The sequence below is a fragment of the Salmo trutta genome, chromosome 40, assembly GCF_901001165.1.
Source record: "Salmo trutta chromosome 40, fSalTru1.1, whole genome shotgun sequence".
NCBI classification, from domain to species: Eukaryota; Metazoa; Chordata; class Actinopteri; order Salmoniformes; family Salmonidae; genus Salmo; species Salmo trutta.
This window is the reverse complement of record NC_042996.1, coordinates 9,704,171-9,725,249: the sequence shown is the minus strand read 5'-3', so window position 1 is coordinate 9,725,249 and position 21,079 is coordinate 9,704,171. Positions and strand designations below refer to the sequence as shown.

Genomic DNA, 21,079 nt, shown 5'->3' with positions numbered 1-21,079 from the left:
AACGTAACAGAGAAGAGAGATCTGTGTGTTGTAAAATGAAAGATAAACATACAAGAGGGACAGAAACAGTATGAAGGGGGGTTCCATTTACAACAGTGAGTGAGAGAGAGTGTGAGTGTGTGAGAGAGAGAGGACACAGAGAGAAGACAGAGAAAAATGAAAGCTAGACATGAGAGGGAGAGAAACAGGAGGGAGGTGAGTGTAGCGTTAAAACGACAGGTAGTGAGAAAAAGGGTAGAATAGGAGAGCAGAGAGAACCTCCTCATAAGCAGTGAGTGTATTGTTGTGCTTCATTGATTCTCCTCTTCCACTGGCTTAATGAGGAGTGTTTATTTGGGAGGGCTTTAGGGGTGCTGACAGAGGCTGTGACAGAGTGGAAGTAGCCTGGCCCCCATATCATCTCAGCTAACTGGACAGAGCTGATAGCAGGGCCAATAACTAAAATGGGGGGCCTAATCTCTCCACAATATTTAAACCTGAACCCCATTTCTGGAGGACACAACCACAACATTGACACACACAGAAACAATAACAGGCATTCACTTCCGTGAGATAATTTATCAAACTGGTAAATCCACTTTTATTCTATGACATTGCAGTGGCGCAGAGAAAGCCTGTCTGGCTGTTTGAACATGAAACCGAGGAAATGGGGGTATGGTTAACTAGGCTACTTCTCACTGGCATTGAAGGAGGGAGGAGGGCTTCAAAAAGAAGACAAGTGGGATTGGCAAACAGACAACAGAGAGGAGATGAAGGAGTGATGGGAGGAGTGGCACTGTCAGGAGAGAAGAAAAGAAAGAGACCAGTGACAGCCCAGGCAGTTGAGACTCCAGGCTGATGTCATGACAAATCAGAAGGCTAGCTGATGTTCCAACAACTAATACTGCAACTCCTACACACAGACAGTCATGAGGAAGAAACTCCAAAGAAACTCCACCAAATCCTCCCCTTCTCCTACAGGATAGTCCAGACAACTGCTACAAGGTCAAAGAGAGGGAGAGTGAAGGAGAGAGAATAGAGATGCCCCCAGGTGTATCCGAGGCTGGCTTTGCACATCCAGTCATCTCAGAAACAGAGGCTAAATGAAACCTTGACAAGAGGCCAACTGCCCTGCCAAGAAGTTTGGCTAACAACGCAGAGTACAAGAGAAAAGCCCACTAAACAAACTGGACCGCTTCAAAGGTACCGTATTACAAAATGTGTATGTGGTCTGATGGTGTAGTAGAATGCTATGGCTACATGGCTCAAACAGGCTATGTAGCATATTTGGACATCGAGTACTAGGACCAGCTGACACACAAACCCTAAATAATAAAAAGAAAACATGTCAAACACCACACACACTTCCCCGCAGAAACACTTCCAGCCAGTAACTGGAATACATGACAAGCCAAGACAGTTAGTAGCAGCACAGTAGGGTAGCAAAACTAGACTACTCAAACGAATGGACGTGCCACGTGTCAGCATGTTAAAGTACAAACACACACACCTCTCCAATGCTCCAACCCTCCCTCTCCTTCTCTCTAGACACCCCGTCCCTCCTAAGATAAAGCAGCAGTACAGTACCTGGTGGAGTCAGTCTTTCGCCCCTAGTCTCCCCGCGTGCTGCACACTGTGACCTCTCAATGCTCGCTGTGCAGCACTTCCTTAAACATGGTATTGGCGCTCAAGCAGGCGCTTTGTGTCAAACTGAAAACGTAAGTGCCTGTAAAAAGGTCTAGGGGCGGGCCCCGGGGAAGGTGTGTGTACATCTCGCTGAAACACACACACACACACACACACACACACACACACACACACACACACACACACACACACACACACACACCAGAGCAGAGAAGTAATCCAACCCAAGCCAAACCCAAATAAACTTTAAAGTAGGCTACTGAAAACTGTGTGAATCATTTACTTGGGTAAAAATGTATACTTCATAATCAGGGATTTGCAGGGATGCAGCATGCATCATTCAGTGGTGAGAGAGAGAACATTCATGTATTAAAATGAAATCAGTGATCGTATGAGGAGTCATTAGGATGGGTTTATTGGGTTTTCCTGGGATAGTCCCTCTGGTGAGAGAGGGGGATGATAGACAAAGGAGAAGAGAACAGACTTGTGATGAGTGAGTTTGTTTGACGGATGTCGAGGGGCCATGTTTGGTTTCAGTGTGAGTGGCCAAAGGGACTGAGACTGACTGCATCAATCATGTCTGTCTCATAGGAAGTCAGGGACGAAGACAGAGTACATGATGCTATAGTCAATCACAATCACACACGTCTAGGGGGAAGCTATGCGAGACACCGGGAGACTCAGAGAGCAGAGACAGCAGAAAGACAGCAGAGATGGAACGGAGGTTTCAATTAAACAGACAGCTAGGCTAGGCATGTGCTAATCATAGCTCACAGCTCAAGAGAGCTTAATATGGAGCAAGAGATCACACACACACACACACACACACACACACACAGAGAGAGCACTTTCTGCACAGCCAGCCAGCGCGCGCACATGCACACACACACACACACACCCCCCTTTCAGAGGGAGGTGGAGAGGCAGTGACTGCTCCTCTGGGAGTAGTACTGCTGTTCCTAGGGTTAGCAAGTTAGCACAATAATGCCAACCTCTACCCTGTGTTGAGAACACGAGGGCCTCGAAGAGCAACAAGGATCTGTGACTTGTTTTATCAGCAGGGTGGAAGGAAGAGGGCTAGATGAGAACTACCCTGGTCTGTGGACACAGTGGAGGTAGGTAGTCCTGTGTGTGTGTTTACAGCCAGCTATACTCTGTTCTCCCTCACAGTGGAGGTAGGTAGTCCTGTGTGTGTTTACAGACAGCTATACTCTGTTCTCCCTCACAGTGGAGGTAGGTAGTCCTGTGTGTGTGTTTTACAGACAGCCAGCTATACTCTGTTCTCCCTCACAGTGGAGGTAGGTAGTCCTGTGTGTGTGTGTGTGTGTTTACAGACAGCTATACTCTGTTCTCCCTCACAGTGGAGGTAGGTAGTCCTGTGTGTGTGTTTACAGCCAACTATACTCTGTTCTCCCTCACAGTGGAGGTAGGTAGCCCTGTGTGTGTGTTTTACAGCCAGCCAGCTATACTCTGTTCTCCCTCACAGGGGAGGTAGGTAGTCCTGTGTGTGTGTTTACAGCCAGCTATACTCTGTTCTCCCTCACAGTGGAGGTAGGTAGTCCTGTGTGTGTTTACAGACAGCTATACTCTGTTCTCCCTCACAGTGGAGGTAGGTAGTCCTGTGTGTGTGTTTTACAGACAGCCAGCTATACTCTGTTCTCCCTCACAGTGGAGGTAGGTAGTCCTGTGTGTGTGTTTACAGCCAGCCAGCTATTCTTTGCTCTCTCACAGTGGAGGCCCAATTCAAGCTTGTTAACTTCTTTTGACGAAATCTGCATCAGGCAGGGGGCTGGCAGACGCAGGGCGTAGAGAGAAGGATAGAGAGAGAGCTTAAACCCCGACCCTACGAACAGAAGAGCCCTGGGCTGAGACGTGACCATAAAAAAGCTGACTGGAAGGGGGGAGGAGGGGGAAAGAGGTGAGCACGACGGGAACCATTTAAGACGCCTTAACCACAAGAGGGCCACCTGTCATTCAGCCCGGTGACCATGGCAATGGCCCCTGCGCAGTGCGGAAGGGAGACATTGGGGAGGTTTCTATGGCAACCAGCTGTGGCCGCCTGCAACAGCTCTTAAGGCTGGGGGAGAGTGACACGGCCCCATTTAAAGAGACAAGCCATCTAATAGCAGACCTTTATATTCTTCAACCACAGGAGCACAGAGGAGGTCTCTCTTATTTGTCTATAATACTTGCCAGTATCCCAGAGGAGAGTATAGGGAATACTGTGAGGAGGGTGGTAATGTTGTTGCCATGGCGACAGGCTCCACTTCCCTAACAAGGCGCACAGCGTACAGACAAGGATCAGGTGCGTCATTTTCAGAGTAAAATTCTCCCTCCACCTGGTGGTGTCAGGTTGGTAGGAGTCATTCTAAATCATGACATTGGCTACACTGACATTGTATTACACAGAATCAACAACTCAGAAATACAAAGTGAACAGTAAGTGTGTGTGATGATAGATAATCATAAGCACAGCATATGTTGTATTTAAGTGACAAGCTCTTCTGCCTCATATCTTCTCTACAAAGTGTGTTTTGTCATATATGGAACTTGGGTGGTCTGGTCAGATTAGGGCATTGAGAATGTCTATGGGAAGTGATGGGTGTGAGACGGTGAGTAGTGCTCTGTATGTGATCAATGGCAGTGATTGACCAGGCCTGTCCCTTACAGCAGACAGCAGGGCTATGGCGCTCCTCAGCAGGGCTAGAGCAGAGAATGTAGCACACACACACACACACACACACACACAGACAGAGACACAGAGAGCGAGCGAGAGACAGAGAGCGAGCGAGAGAGAGCGAGCGAGCGACAGAGAGAGACAGAGCGAGCGAGCGACAGAGAGAGACAGAGAGAGAGCGAGAGAGAGACAGAGAGAGAGCGAGAGAGAGAGCGAGCGAGAGAGAGAGCGAGCGAGAGACAGAGAGCGAGCGAGCGAGAGACAGAGAGCGAGCGAGAGACAGACAGAGAGAGAGCGAGAGAGAGCGAGAGACAGAGAGAGAGCGAGCGAGAGACAGACAGAGAGCGAGCGAGAGACAGAGAGAGAGCGAGAGAGAGACAGAGAGAGAGCGAGAGAGAGACAGAGAGAGAGCGAGAGAGAGACAGAGAGAGAGCGAGAGAGAGACAGAGAGAGAGCGAGAGACAGAGAGCGAGACAGAGAGCGAGACAGAGAGCGAGACAGAGAGCGAGACAGAGAGCGAGACAGAGAGCGAGACAGAGAGCGAGACAGAGAGCGAGACAGAGAGCGAGACAGAGAGCGAGACAGAGAGCGAGACAGAGAGCGAGACAGAGAGCGAGACAGAGAGCGAGACAGAGAGCGAGACAGAGAGCGAGACAGAGAGCGAGACAGAGAGCGAGACAGAGAGCGAGACAGAGAGCGAGACAGAGAGCGAGACAGAGAGCGAGAGAGAGACAGAGAGCGAGAGAGAGACAGAGAGCGAGAGAGAGACAGAGAGCGAGAGAGAGACAGAGAGCGAGAGAGAGACAGAGAGCGAGAGAGAGACAGAGAGCGAGAGAGAGACAGAGAGCGAGAGAGAGAAAGAAAGCGAGAGAGAGACAGAGAGCGAGAGAGAGCGAGAGAGAGAGCGAGAGAGAGAGCGAGAGAGAGAGCGAGAGAGAGAGAGAGCGAGAGCGAGCGAGAGAGAGCGAGAGAGACAGAGAGCGAGAGCGAGCGAGAGACAGAGAGAGAGCGAGAGAGAGAGCGAGAGAGAGAGCGAGAGAGAGAGAGAGAGAGCGAGAGAGAGACAGAGAGAGAGCGAGGGAGAGAGCGAGAGAGAGAGCGAGAGAGAGAGCGAGAGAGAGAGCGAGAGAGAGAGCGAGAGAGAGAGCGAGAGAGAGACAGAGAGCGAGAGCGAGAGAGAGACAGAGAGCGAGAGCGAGAGAGAGCGAGACAGAGAGCTTTAGGCCGTAAGGGGGAGATATGGTAGACAGACACAGGCAGATAACAGGGCCAATTAAAGTGAATGAGGAAGCGGGGGAGAAAGGATGAAATAAAAGAGAGAGAGTGGGTGAGAAAGAGATAGGAGGGGGGATGACAGCAGCAGACAATGGAGGAGAAGCAGAGAATGAGTGAAAAGGAGAATAGAGAGAGTAAGAGAAGGGTGAGATGAATCATGAGATGCTGGGTTGGGTCTGAAGACGTTGGTATACTCACTCTGAGCCTGCAGCCATTTCCAGGTATGAGGTGTCTGCTGTGTCCACCCCTACAGGGATCACTATGCTCATGACGTTCTTTGCTGATCAATTCTTGTCCTACTGAGTCCAGAGCATGGGAGTCCAAAACACTGAGGCATGCCAGCCACAGCACTCATTGCAGACATCTAAGTGCATCCACAAGGCCTGCCAACACACAGAGGGAGAGAGACAACAAAGGAGTTAGCATGATGAAAAGGGGACAGTCACCTATGTGAAACTAGATCAGACACACTGAAAACTGGGGTATTTCCAGGAATCACCATGATTCAGAAATTCAGCTGTGTGAGATGTAGGTACTAGCTAACTGCTACTAACACAGAAAATAAACAGCACGAAAGGAATTTCCCTAGTAAAGCTCTCAAAGAGAACCCTCGCCCACCTCACTGGCTACCTGAGACATTAATGGATGCAAGGGGGAAGAGAAGCTATAGTAAGGCGATGCCTGATGTCAGTAAACTGGTCAAATGCGACCTCTACATAGACTGCCAGGAATGCAGGATGCTGCGGTGGCAATGTTCCACCACAAGGGGGTGTGAGAGAACACAGAGCTCTGACTTGCGGCCATTAATGGAGGAGGAGAAAGAAAAACGCAACACAGAGGCCATCTTTTCACCGAGCAGGATTGTTCTATTGAGCAGAACAGCACCCACACACACACTCTCTAAAAAAAACACACACACACACACACACACACACACAATCCTTTAACGCTGTAATTAGAGCTGTCACAAGCCCCTGGCTGTGTCTGGATGTGAAAGCCAGTGTTAAATAGGCATATTGTCTCTCTCCCCCTCTCACACTGTTTGTTCGGCATTGCAGGTGGACAGGAGATGCATAGAAAGACTAAGTCAATAATTAAGTCCATTAGGTGTCAGACAGACTGCAGCCTCTCGGATGAAGAGAGAAGTAGGACGAGGGACTAAATGGTAGGTTGATAGACAGAGGTAGCCACTCCCGCTAACAGGCAATAACAATGCTATGTACATAGATTAAATATACCTGTCCCAATTAGCCTATACACAAACAAACAGTGGGTGGTAATGTACAGGCTACTATAGCTTATAGCCTACGTAATGCAATGCATGTGTCCAGACAGGGGCATATGGGCTGGCCCTGATACTGAGAGCGCAGCATTGTTGATAAGTGGGATTAGTGGGAGGGACACATGCCTAAACAAAATAGGCTGGAGTTCACACCTCTGTGTGTGTACCAGCCCAGGCATCCAGCAGAGAGGGCTCATCTCTGACACACTGCTAGAAAAATCTGGACATTTCAGGTTTACTAGATCGCTGAAACATTTTTACAGTCCCTTTAAACAGCAGGGCCCATATCACAGCACAGCTTTGTGTGGCTCAATTAACAATAGAAACCAATTGTTGGTGGAACATTTCCCCGTAACAGGGCACTTAGCCAGAACACTGAAATGACATAAAACCTTTTTGTGTTATCTCAAAGGCTCACTATGTTTTGGTGTAGTAAAAATCCCCTCCTTCAGAAACAGGCCGTCTGTTTCCAAGCGTTTTGCTTTGATCTTCTCTGCCTGTCTAAGGGAATCCTGCTGTCACTGCTCAGGAATGCACACACATACACACACGCATGCTCAGCTCACACATACACACACCCCCGCACAGACAGATAAACCAACCCCCCTCCCCCTTCTAGACCCTTGCACACATTCCTTTGCTGGGAGGCACCCAGGGGCGCGCATACACACACACACACACACTGCACCAGGGCCAGACACATTCAAGACACACAAAGGGGGGTTGGAAAAAAGGCTAACGAGTACAGTACAGCATTCCTGACTAAATCTGAGCGCTGTGACTGCCTCCGACGCTCCTCCCACTTCCTCTAGCGGAGCTGTCTGTCACACGGGACCAACATGCCAAAAAAAGCAGAGGAAAAAGACAAACACTCCCTCGCTCCTTCTCCACCTCGCTCCTTCTGCCATCCCTCGCTGTGCCCCATCCACCCCACCCGGATGTCTCTCTTCTCTTCCTAAATAAACCTCAGAGCATGGAAGGGGAGTGCCGCAGACAGGGCTCCTAATTACAAAGAGTCTGGAAGAGAAAGACAGAGCATGGTGAAGAAGGGGAAAGGGGAGAGAGTACAGGAGGGAAAGGGGGAGAGAAAGACAGAGCATGGTGAAGAAGGGGAAAGGGGAGAGAGTACAGGAGGGAAAGGGGGAGAGAAAGACAGAGCATGGTGAAGAAGGGGAAAGGGGAGAGAGTACAGGAGGGAAAGGGGGAGAGAAAGACAGAGCATGGTGAAGAAGGGGAAAGGGGAGAGAGTACAGGAGGGAAAGGGGGAGAGAAAGACAAAGCAAAAAATTATGACGGCAGAACACCAGTTAGTCAAGCGAGGAGGAAAGCTGTGGCACTTTTGTCCCCAACTCCCCCTTTCGTTCTGTCTGATGTTCTCTCATCACAGATCTCACAGCGCTGCAGGGAGCCTTCCAAATTATCCATCTACCCTCTGTTTGGGAGAGGGGTGGGGGAGGCGCCCAAACTCCTGTATAGGCACTAGGGTTCCTCTAGCACAGGCACAGCAGCCTTCTGAGACTAAGTGGGAGAGAAGAGCAGAGACTAGAGCTGAGCCCACTCTCCCCCCCTCTTCTCATTTGCCCTCCTCCCTTTCCCAATCTCCCCTCCTCACTAACGCCACAGTCACGTCATTGTGTGGGGGAATAACTTTCCTTTTCAGACAGACCAGTCACTGAACTGCATTCAGCAGGGAACACACACACACACACACACCCTCGTGCTAGGCTAGTTGGAGCTGCCGTACGTCAGAGCTTGTTTTCATTGAGGCTCTTTGGGCCAAGTCTCAGTGTTTGATTTTGAGCCGGGAGAAGAGAACGACGGACATAAAGACGGGCTTCTAACGGACGCCCAACAGAAAGCTGAAGTGACTTCACACCATCCTCATAGGCTGAGTCATCGCAGCAGCCAGCCATGAGCGCACACACACACCAAAATAAAGACACTCCTATACACTGGAAAAAGACACCATCAGAATGTCACAACCCTTCCTTTCACAGTGCCCAAACAGGGCTACTCTCTGCATCAGCTGTCCTGTCCTTCATTAATCACTCTGCCCAAGTTGCCAGGGTTCCCTCTGTGCTTCACCTCTGAAGGTGAAGCCATACATCAATAATACAGGACATTAGAGATGTAGGCCTACATTGTGTGTATGCATGTGTTAGAGATTGGGTGCCACTAGTGGCGAGGAGATAAGTTCTACTGTAAAGTTTACCATTGACCACCTATCGCGCAGCAGCAAACTGCACTGTGTCCAGACCCACTAAAAGGCATTGGAGAGAGAATGATGTTGCTTTGTCCACATCCACACTCTGCAGAGCACACTAACCAGCAGACAATGGCCCCAGGCCAGCACTCTCTGTGTGTGTGAGAGAGAGAGAGTGAGTGAGAGACAGTGGGCCCTAGAGGCTACTCTATACACATCAGCCTACACACTTTGGGCTTGTACCCTGTCAAACAAACACACACAGAGGGTAAATGAGGGATGTTCAAAAACAGGGATTTTTGCATCTCCCATCTCAGGTGCAGGGTACAGCCAGCCAGCCAGCCAGGGTTTTCAGTGCAGTACATCCAGGTTCTGACAGCTGGTCTGGGGCAGACCTGTTCTGGCCTACTCTCCCTCCGTACACCCTCCTCCTCTCCCTAACACAGCACGGCTCCATTTGGCATTCTTAAATTTGATAAGGATGACCGATGACAAACAAAATCATTGATTTGCGTCGAGCTCGCCTGTCAACCTGAGTGACTCAGTCTTGTCTATATTAGGAAAGAAAGGTCAACTACTCAAACCAAATAAAAGTGACACTTTTAGGCTCAAATGTAGCTTTTCTGTGCCTGGTGTTAATCGTAGGCCTAGATTTTTTTGCTCACATCGTGCAGCGCTACGTGGCAGTGTTGCAATTATCTCAAATGAGTGCAGGAAATGCAGACATTTATAAAAATGCCAGAAAGTATGTTTGAATGAGGTTGAAAACTGTATAAAACAATCAGAATGGAGAAAGACTCATTGAAATCACCCTAGGGCCTCGCACTACTCATAAAGCTAATTTACAATATTTATTTCAAAAAAAACAAACATTAAATACCATCAAAAATGTGAAAAATAAAGTGATATGATATTTTGGCCATATCGCCCAGCCCTGGTCAGAGACACTCACCCTCGCCTCCACTGAGTCTGCCCAGTACCCAGCGTGCCTTGCATTAAGTAAGTAGCGTTAGCATGTAGAACAGCAACAGGAAGTGGGCAGGGCTAGGGAAGTATCAGGATTGCTGTTGCAGCAGCCCCAGCCCAGGGGCCCCTATTTGGGAGGTAGTCTAACTAGCGAAAGGCCCATTTAACAAGGGATCCATTACAGCCCAGCACCGCAAAAAACAGGTTACCTGAACCCTGTCTCCCTCTCCTCCTCGTGTGTGACCTATGCGATTGTGCTGGGCCTCAGAGCAAGGCCAGCCTCCCATGAGCTACTAAAGGCCTGACTCTAGCTCTACACAGAAAGAGAGGACACTGGAGGCTTTGAACCACAGAGCCAGGCAGCCCCACAGGGTAAAACTCCCTAGGCTGGCAGTGTACTGTTGTCAGCCAGCTATATCTATACAGATGATACAGTTTCAGGATGGAGTCTGTTGTTCTCCAGGGACAGAGGGAACAACACAACCCCAAGTGGCACTCTTTATAGTGGAGGATGAGGCAGGCAGAGAGGAAGTCAATAGATTCTCACCAGCTCCATTGAGCTATGGCCTTCTTCTGTCCTACCCAGCGCTGCTTTCGATACAGCAGACTAGCAGTAAACATCCTGTATAGTGAACTCCTTCACTTCTTCCCTCTGTGGCCCACTGTCCTGGCTATTGGCCGCTGGAAAAGCCTTCATAGCTTCTCTTATTGAGCCCTTCATGGATGTGTGTGTACGCCTGGGGTTGAGGTGAAAGGAAAGGTGTCACCCGAGACAGCAGCGAAAGCTCCCTGCCACGCACTCCTCTGTCCCCCAGGGGGGAGTGGCAGGCAGGCAGGCCACCTCTCTCTGTCAACACAGCCAGCGAAACACACACACCATATCAGGTATTTACAGCTGTGTAAGAGTGTGCAGAGAGGGGGTACCCACCAGGGGGAGCGAGGAGAGGGAACCAGAGAAGGCAGTGTGAGTCAGTGTGTGAGGCAATTTGAATATGGTGCAGTTAGGGAGACTGTTAGAACGCTACGAGACCGTGACATGGTTATAGTAGCATGACTGCCACGAAGCAAGAAGCGCTCCAGCCAGTAAATGGCGTCTAGCACCAGGACAGAGCGGAGGCCACTGTCCCTTTAAGAGGAAGAAGAGGTAGGTGACTGTGGATTGTGTATTATATACCAGCCTCTGATTAGACACAGCAGGCCCGCTCTCATCCACTATTTATAACATCTCCACACAAAAGTGAGACTTTTTTACTGAATTCAGGGAGGCTAACATCAAGGGAAACAGTTTTTTACTGTGCCAGCTACATCCATACACACAGGCCTCGTTGTTCCAGCCTGCAGTTGTTCTGACGAACGGAGCGGTTCAAACTGGTGTCTATTTTACTTCCCAACAGAGGCCCAAGTCTCCCAAGGTCTCTCTGCATCTAGGTCTCCACTGCATGAGTGACATCACAAACGTAGCATGACATCATTCATTTGGTGGAGGATGAATCCCACTACGCAAAGCCAAGCTGTGGAAATACTAGAGGGAGCAGCGTACAGCAGTCCGAGGCCTTACTTTACCCCCACTGTTGACAGGCATTTGTGAAACAAGCACCTGTGTCAGTGAAAAGAAAGATCAGGAGTCACAAGCAAATGAGTGCCTGTATCAGAGTGTCAGTCAGCTGTGGCAGCAACGATAGCCTACACAGCCTTCTCACTAGGCTCCTCTAGAGAAAGAGAGCAGCTGCACAGCCTCACTGTGGGGAAAACTGAAAACACCTCTGCCTCCAATGATTTGTCCTCCTGTCCTCAATTGGCAGAGGGGGAATTAACATAACCCTCGCCTCATAAGGACACAGAAGACTAATTAGTGCCGTCCTGGAGAACCAAAACAGAATAGATTAATGGCAATCTCTCTCGGCAGCCTCCATCCAAGATGGCCACAAATCCAGATAATTTTCTGTTCACGTAAGGAGGAGTCTCTTCTTACAAGGCTATGGCAACATGGGGTCATGAGGAAAAAGGAGGAGAGAAAAAAAAAAAACACTGGGCGACTGTCTCAAACTGGCATTTGGACAGAGGCTGACAAAGTTTGCACCACAGAGAAGTATCCAGCTTCTTCGGTTTGTCTCACAGGCCAGTAGGGAGGAGGTAATGGAGAGGTGTAGAGCTGCCTGCCTCCCACCATCCCAAAGCTAGAGCCACCATCAGGGGACGGAGCCATACTACTGTGAATGGGGCCTGAGCTGATGGAAAATTGTCACAACACATGAAAGGAAAGACATGCACTGTCAGGAGAAGATTGTTTGGGCAAAGTGGAGTCGTGTGTATGTGTGAGGTGTAGCCAGGCAAGTTTAAAAAGCCTTGTTGGGGGACTGGGGGTCCTTGTTATTTCAATAAAGAGTGATATAGAGCTCCTCGCTGGTCAGCTGGGTGTTATCATGAATTTTCAACACTGTCACCAAAACAACAAAAAACTGGCCATTTATTTTCATTGTTGGGTTATTTGATGACGGGCATCTGTTCTGAGCCTGTGAGGAGCTGGGGGGGGGGTGGGGGCAAGAGGAGGGCAGCAAGTCTTTGTCAATGTCAAAGGGAAATAACCAAGTCACAGCTGCTGTTTCATTCCCCCTTCACAAAACTCAACGCCTCAGGTCACCAGGTAGGACTTCAGAAACAGCCTGTTTATCCATTCATGAATTGAATGTGAATTAGGCAAATTTTACAAATTGGAAAATACAATTGAGACAAATTAGCCTATGTTCCAAAGAGCTAGGCCAAACTACACTGAAATCTTCCTAGCTAATTTAATGACTAAGTTTCTAGTACTAGTTATCCCTGAACACTGGTAAATATTACACAAGAACATAGTTCCAGCCATAATGACACCAATCATGTTTGTGACCTGCTTGTTCTATGGTTCATATCCACAATCAGTATAATGCTTTCCTCCTCAGTCGAGCTGACCTTCAGATAATCACTACTTATTAACTACATATACATGCTTACCCCATAAAATAGCATTGATGTTTCATGAACCTACCATTCTACCACAGTAAGAGAATGGGTAGGTAATGATAGTGAATTATGAGATTTTAAAAATGTCCTTCTAGTGCTTTCTACAAACACATGAGTTAGTCTAGTAGCCTACTTACTGTTAAATGCGGTAACTTAGTCCAACTTGCCAGAAAAGGGTGGGAATGTTTAGTGTTGGACAAAGCATGAGGTCAAAGAAGAGTGGGGTGGCAATAAACCTCATATTGTTCTGTATACAAAGTGCTGCGTTTGTATCTTGTTATGCAACTCCTCAATATGACAACCTGCTAATAACATAGCCAAAATCAGCAACTACAATAAATCTGATCTGACGTATATTGCGTTGTAGTACAATCTGTATATACATCCTGCTCTTCAAATACAATGCATCACGAAACACAATATTAGCAAAGAAATGTGATTGAACGACATAAGGGGGGGAACTATTAGCTAACTTGACAGTTGGCCAGCGAATCTCAAACTTATGACCTGACAAGTGTATGTTTGCATCAAACGCGGACATTGTCATTATTTTAAATGTACGACAGAAAGCGATCCTTATTAATCTATCCCATTGTGCACTAGCTTGCCCGTGAGTGTGTCGGCGCTGCAGTCAGCTCAGCCGATAGGGGTGTGGAGGGCTGAACATAGCTATTAAATTACCACAACATCAAGCCAAGCCGCCATTTTCATAGCGCTTTTCTAAGGACAGCGAGAAAACCGTGTAACTGGGGGACGGACCCTCGCCACGAGAAGAAAATCCCCAAGAAAGCAATCAATCGTCTTTCAGACATTCTTACTTAAGTATCAATCTGTCGATGCCGTTTCTGTGTAGTTATTATTTGAAAAATGTAGAATCTCGTCGATAATTTAGCCAACTGGTTAGCTAACTAGCCATGCTAGCTAGCTGCAATAGCTTTCAAAGATACAAAACGTTGGCTAGCGCTTCTCGGCAAACTAACCATTGTCTCAAGCTACGTAGCTAGCGGCTAACAAATTACATTGGCCCTCTCTTGAAAAAATACACAAGTGAGTTATTGTATCAATATTTGAAGCTTGTACTACTACCAGACTGCTACATCAGTTGTAGTACTTAGCTAGCTAATATTAGCGTTCGAACTGCGGTAAACGTCGTTACGCTGGCCAACGAGGGCTTTAACATGGAAAGATTAGCTACCTAAGCTAGTTAGAAAGGCAACTTTGCACGTCATGGTGTGAACAATGCGCAAAGTTAACACGCTTGCTGAATATACATTCTCGCATTTAATGATTTCCCTTTGAAATAACATTGTCTCAATCTATTGTAACCAATCGCACAACTTAAACAGTCAGAGGCTACATTGTCAGTGGAGGCAAGATTCCCCGATTTGAGTATGCCCCCTCCGAGGTATGGCCCCCTCCGAGGTATGGTCCCCTCCGAGGTATGGTCCCCTCCCCCCACGTTTGCAGCAGTTAAACCACATACCCTCTGAATCTAAATTAAGGGATATAATGCATTTGTCAGCTAGCAACAAAATAGAAGGGTGGGAGTTTACCGGTCCAATAGCCGTTGTTCATCTCGTGACTGAGGAGGCCTCTAGTTTTATATCTAAAAAAGCATTTACACAATTATGGACATGCGATTGAACTTTGAAAATAAATATAATTCAACTACAATTTCCAGAAATAATTATACGTAGTCTTTAGTTATCTAGTTGTCTATGTAAACAAAAGCCCTGTCAATGCCCTCTGCGCAACACCACATTTTGTGGACTAGCTGGCTAGTTATTCATAAACGGAAATAAACCTTCCTTGGATCAACAAGAAGCGCACTTCCAACCACATGAAAATGTAGCTAGATAACGAGTACGGATGTGTTAAACCAAGCCAGTCGAACAAATACTGCAATACAATTCATGATTTACTTGTTCTGTAAGTACATTTTTACCACTCGCCTATTGCATGGGAGTACATTGGCAAACTGACCATCCTTTGGGGACTGGTTGAAAAAGAGAGCGGGGTAGTTCTTCATGCCACCTAGTTAGCTAGTTAACGTTACGTTCGACTGCAACAGCATACTGACATTGCAGGTATAGTTAACTAGCCAAAATAGTTAATGTTTGATAAAGTATTGATTCCCTTTCTCTTTATTAACAATCCAATGTAGTTATTCAACTGCATTAACTAAGTAAGCGTGCTAACGTTTCAGAAGCAGCAGGTTAAATCTAAAATTCAAACGCGCTAACGTTAGCTAGCTAAACACTGCACTGTCTAACTAGCAAATGCTAACAGTTGTTAGCCAACTAATACCAGCTAACGTTACACCAAAACAACTCTAATTCAGGACTAACATTCTAAATAAGTGGCTCACTTATATTAAAAACCAACTGATTTGCTACCAGAAAGTTAGTTATTATCAACTAACAAACTATAGCGCCATCAGCATCCACGTAGCTAACGTTACTAGCTACAGTAGCTAGCCATGAGAAACCAAGTCTGTAAGCTGGCTAGCTAGACTAACTTGATGAGCTCTTGAAACTAAGACAACGTATGAGGTAGTTTTAAAGCGTTTTACTTACAGTTAAAGTCCACTCACTGTAGATACCCTGAATAAAGAAACAGCGACCTGGGTGAGACCCCCGTCGCTAGAGCCTCGCTCTCTACACAACCAAAACAATAGCTACTTCACTCCACACTGCGGCTCCATAAGGTTTAAAAATATTTACACTGATAGCAGTCTTCTTGAGACTCCCCCTACTGTAATTAATTTTCGCTGGTAGTTATTGGAACCCAATAATGACAGTCAGTTCCTAACCGTTAAAATTGTGTCCTACCTACGCCGACTGTTAGAAATTAGATCCCCTCTACCCTGTCTCTTTTCCCTTTGCAAAAATGGCGGCCCTGGCAGGACTGCCGTGACTCCGCCTCCTCCAGCCCCATCAACCCCTAACCCGAGCCCCGCCCCTACACTCTCCGGGGTCCACCGGCCCAAGATTACAGGGGCGCGGTGAAAGGAGATGGCTACATGCGCGTTCACGCGTCCCTGCCCTTCCTGTTCTGTAGTTTTGTGTCTGTAGTCCAATTCTTGCCACTGTATGATGCCACCATGCAGGATTTATGTGAGTTCAGTTGCAACGAGTTGGTTCTAGAAAATGACATATAAATTATTTCTTATAATCCTCATTTATACAATATTATCTCCAAACTTAATTTATAACAAATGTAAACATTCATAGGATTGGTAAAGAAAGAACATCTCAGATTGTGAGCACAGCATCTCATGCGTTCAACAACTCATTAAAAATGAATCAATTTCCATGAATAGAATCTCTTTATTGTCAATTAAAACATTTCATAAAAATGTACAATTTCCTTCAACTGCTTGAAAGATCAAGCAACACAAAATTACAATACATGACAGACACCACAATACAAGGCATGGACTAAACTCATGTACAACTCCTGTATGTAGTGTTTATTTTCAGATCATGTTTTCTTTTCAACATGTATCTGAGAACAATTTGTACACTTTGATGTGTGAGGGGGTAAAATTAGGGTAGTCAGTGCTTGACTTGGCCAGAAGTTTACCGGAGCTGAGTACCAGCACTTCAAATGATTTACCGCTTGAGCTCCTGCACCTCCTATAGAATATTATCTCAAAAGTATTGTGGAGCTCCTGCACCTAAATATAAACAGTACCCAAAATGAGTACTGGCACCTACAGTATTTCAGTCCAAGTCAAGCACTGTGTGTGTAGTCAATGCTGTGTATAGTCAATGCCATTTCTTAGCAGCCACGGACAAAGTCCTGTTGCTATTATTACTTCCTCTGGAGGAACTTGTTGAATTGTCAGCCCTTTCCCTCCTGTTTCACACTTCTCTTAACTGCAAAGCAATCTGATGTGCTTTTGTCAACCATATGACCATGATGTCCCGCACAGAGACATACCATGTTCTACATCTATGGTCTGCCATCTCACCACCACTCATGTCTCAAAGATTCCTTCTTTCAAGTGCTCTTTTCACTTTTATCCTACAGCAAAATGTGAAACTTTATTAAAATAGTAAAACAAACAGAAATATATTGTATTGTCACTGAGGCCCATGACACGCCTTCTGTATCTGCTACAGATAAAACAAACTCACAAATGGCAATTATTAGGCCCTAGTTACCAGAGTTTGAAAGCACCTAAAATCTGCTGCCCAAGGCAGTAGGAGGAAACAAATATCTTATGTAACCCACTTACACATGAGCCCATTCTTTCTTTGATTTAACTGAAGGCAAGGTGGGTGGGTGGCAGGCAATACTGACCAACTAATATCAACACAATCTACAAACGTAAGCATCATGTGCTATTGTTAACAAGTACATTTTACTCATAATTGCTGTTACAGTATTCCAGTCTTTCAACAACAACAAACAAATCACTATTATGAATACATGTTACATGTAGGCCTAGTTCAATAATACTGACAACAATGCGTATAGGCTACAATGAAGAGGTCAAAGCAAATGGATCGTTGCATGTGTAAAGTAAAATGTCTCCATGTCCAAAAGAGGTGCGTCCAACTGTGCAACAATGTATCTAAAAATCCGTTGGACATCAGGGTACGTGTCGTTCGAATTAAGGCGAAGATACAGTGGCTCCTGCGAATCTTCCAATCCTGTTGACATATACAGTCATTGCCTGTTCACATGACATTACAGTTCAACCTCCCCTCCCCCACTGAGATCTAGCCAAACCGCATCCCCGCGCGCACGCGTAATACTGAACTCGCAGTTTGCTGGGCTTTCTCGTCTGTTGGTTGTATCAGATCGTCTTGACAGAGTAGATGAGCCTTCATAACTGCTACAACTACAATCATTTTCGGAAATCTTATAGCGAACGTAGGTGATATTGTACAACAGTCGTTGGGCTATAATACGGTATATATATATATATTAAAAAAAATATTCAGAGTGTAGGGTTTTCATTATTACAATATTTGGAGACGTTATCAAGAAGTAGCCTATTCGGTTTCCGGGCAGTTTGATTGGGATGAGATTCGGTGGTTAAAATCTAGGGTTCTCTCGTTTTCGCAAAATGGCGTTCCTGTTTTGATAGATTGACATTGCTCTCAGCCAATGATGCATGAATTGGCCTGTTTTTGCAGAAATGGTTGGCTTCTGATGACATCATTCGGACATCGGTTGTAGGCGGGTTCTGAGCTGTGAGGGGAGAGTGGCGCAACCGGAGAACTTGCAGAGCCAGGCGCCATTAGGGATGAGTCAAGAAAAACAATGCATTGAAATGCAAAATAAATATGGGATGAGCAATTTATTGCTGTTCGACCATAGGAATTACTCTAATTAACTCGCCATTCAACGTATTGTATGCAGAAAGCTATAGATCACTTTCCGTATTTTTGTGAAATTGCAACAACGTAGCTGGTGGCAAATAAGATGGCGCCTGCTGTTAGCGATCATGAACGTGCATAAAGCGCACTGACTAGGCGGCGGCACTGCGCGCACTCCCGAGAGGAGCGCGGAAAGCATAGTTTCTAAACCGTACTGTCTTGGCGTAAAGTCTTGTTATAGTTTATACTGTATTGTTTATGTATTTCCTATTTTGGTATTTAAACCGAGATGCAGACTATGAGCTGACTTATCTTCAACTACATAAGTCAAAACATGGATGGAATTACGGTCATTGTCTATGAAAATGTAAAAGTGTCCAACAAAAGCTGAACTGCAACTGGCATGAAAGGGAAGAAACGTCACATTTTTGCAGGACTTTAAAGTAACAATTCGATTAAAGCTGGATACATTACAACTGATGGAACGCGAAGTTAATTGCAAATTTGATATTTTAAAGATTTTCCCCAAGGACAAAAGCAACTGTCAAACCGTTTAGCTGTTGATAGGGAGCTTAGAGCTTTCCGCCATGTTGTCCCACTCGGTTCTCAGATTCATTAATCAGTAAATGGCGAATAGACTCTCCACAATTACCCCAAAGAAGAATTGCTCTCGTAATTTAAATGCTCATTAACCATTTGTACCTGTTATGCCTGTATTTTGTCACTTGATTATTCATTCAACCTGGCTGCCGTCCTATAATTTCCCTCCACCTGAATTTACTATACTGGATACAAAACAAATGCACTGCATTTTCTGCTACTGCGCACCACTCACCCATGTCATGGAAGACATGTAAACAAAGGAAGGATGTGCATGACGTTCCAACATAAAACCTGTAATGAAGAGGAAGGAAATTGGAAGGACTGCCATGACCACCAACCGTCATTGCTCAGTTGTCAGTCTCTGAAAGTTTGCACAGAAGCACGCATGCATTAATTCACCATGTCACAACACAATCTTACAGCATTACATTTTCATATAAAAAATTATACACGTTTTCCACAATATTTCCTATACGATTCCCTTTTAAGAGTTTCATACATGCATAAAAAAAAAATCAGCTTCTGTAACTACCTAATATACATATACAGGTATATAAAGGGCTTTGTCTCCATCTAGTGTGTAAAAGTGGAAACGACACGAGTCGATCCATTTTCTGAACAACCCTCCATCTCGACCAACCATAGCGCTCGTTGTTGGTTGGTCGCCCTCTGTGTCAAGGTGGAACGACATTTTGAGAAAACAACACTGGGGGAAGAGAGAAAAAACGATGTCTTCTTTAGGAAGGGCCATGGGTGTCCTTAGGGCCGGGACGCAGCTTCTTACACGTGGACCTCAGAAAATAGTAACCCGAAAGTAAGTAGCTTAACTGGTGTTATAATGTAAACGTTCGATAACAGCTAGCTAGCGACGAAAGGTTGACTTCAATATATATTTAAAAAAAGGTTGACTTCAATATCGTCCTTCATATTTAAGGAAACATTATCAATCACACGTCAGCTGTACATATATTCGTGTTCACATACATCACTGTCTTCTTAGCTTTAACCAGTAACGTTAGGCTATAGCTCATAACTAGCTAGCAGTCTGACAGTAGGCATACCAAGCAAGTGTCCAGAGGTCGGCGCCATGATCAGATGTTAACCCATTGGGTTGTTGGGTTTCATCAAATGTGCAGAGCGTAGCTACATTATACTGGTATACAGTGATGGGGTGCTCAGTGCTCTGGTTTTCTGTTTCCTTTCAGAGCTGGTGGTGGGCCACACATAGAGGCCCAGTACAGGCAATTCCCACAACTCACCAAGAGCCAGACGTTCCAAGCAGAGCTCCTCAGCAGTGCCATGTGGTTCTGGATCCTGTGGCACTGCTGGCATGACCCAGATGCAGTGATGGTGAATTAAATGTAGATTAGGCTCCAATTATAGTTATGCCCTGTCCAATCTAGTTTTGCCAGTTCATAGAGGAAAGGATAGAGAGAAAGCCGGTGTCTGTCAGGCAGACTTAACCCCATGATGCCTCTTCTCTCAGGGACACTTCCCATGGCCTGATGCATCCGCATGGACAGATGAGGAACTGGGGATCCCAGCTGACAATGAGGAATGAGGTGCCCTCTACCCCACTGACCCCAGGTGTGCCTTTTGTCCTGTCCAGTACTGCTGCATCAGTCTTCACCACAGGATCTGTGACACATCCTCAAGGGATGTTTGTCAATGAGAATGTCTTGTCCTCTGATGAAAGATTGTGTCCATCACAACGGATAGTCATAAATTGTTGGTTTTATACGTATTTGCATTAGGATGGGAAATAGAATGCTTATTCAGTTAGTACAGTAATGATTGTTCATGCACTATAGCCCGTCTGTGTTAATATGCCCATTTCAATTAGGTTCTATACTGTAGTAGTGGTATTATTTGAAACCATAGGTGTAAGTATATTCTAATAGTACTTTTCTATTTCTAGACCTTGTGTGTGTGTGTGCCCGGTCGCTACCCAAGTCTACCTGGTGGTCACAACGGTGTCCCAAGAGGCTTTGTTGTACATAGACCAAGAAATAAAATTAAATTTATTCTGAAACATATCTTTGGGGTGTGTACATATGGAACTCAATGACTGTTTTTGAATGTGTATAACAACTCCTTTCTAATTGTTTCCTGTA

The 21,079-nt window shown here is 46.1% G+C and overlaps 2 protein-coding genes and 1 long non-coding RNA gene across 16 annotated transcripts in view; 1 reads left to right on the top strand and 2 right to left on the bottom strand.

Moving 5' to 3' along the window:
* The window catches only part of LOC115180212 (lysine (K)-specific methyltransferase 2E), a 35,844-nt gene extending 19,833 nt beyond the window's left edge, over positions 1–16,011 (bottom strand). For 8 of the 14 annotated variants that reach the window (XM_029742121.1, XM_029742123.1, XM_029742124.1 and 5 more), the window contains exons 1-2: positions 15,606–16,010; positions 5,777–5,961 (exon numbers count right to left, since the gene is read on the bottom strand). In XM_029742121.1, coding sequence (XP_029597981.1) covers positions 5,777–5,847 — 71 coding nt within the window. In that variant the 5' untranslated portion in view covers positions 5,848–5,961; positions 15,606–16,010. Of the gene's footprint in view, positions 1–1,566; positions 1,667–5,776; positions 5,962–7,278; positions 7,442–15,605 lie in introns of those variants that run through there. The other 6 variants (XM_029742116.1, XM_029742126.1, XM_029742122.1 and 3 more) reach the window with 4 other exon arrangements.
* A 327-nt stretch (positions 16,012–16,338) lies between these two features.
* LOC115180216 (uncharacterized) lies at positions 16,339–19,454 on the bottom strand. The gene is made up of 2 exons (XR_003873042.1): positions 19,065–19,454; positions 16,339–17,690 (listed from the first exon to the last, which is right to left on the bottom strand). It is a non-coding gene; the product is annotated as an uncharacterized LOC115180216 (long non-coding RNA).
* A 152-nt stretch (positions 19,455–19,606) lies between these two features.
* ndufb2 (NADH:ubiquinone oxidoreductase subunit B2) lies at positions 19,607–21,001 on the top strand. The gene is made up of 4 exons (XM_029742132.1): positions 19,607–19,779; positions 20,171–20,315; positions 20,452–20,552; positions 20,884–21,001. Exons 1-3 carry the CDS (start codon positions 19,694–19,696, stop codon positions 20,524–20,526), a joined length of 306 nt encoding a protein of 101 aa, XP_029597992.1. The 5' UTR covers positions 19,607–19,693; the 3' UTR covers positions 20,527–20,552; positions 20,884–21,001.
* The last annotated feature ends 78 nt before the right edge of the window (positions 21,002–21,079 follow it).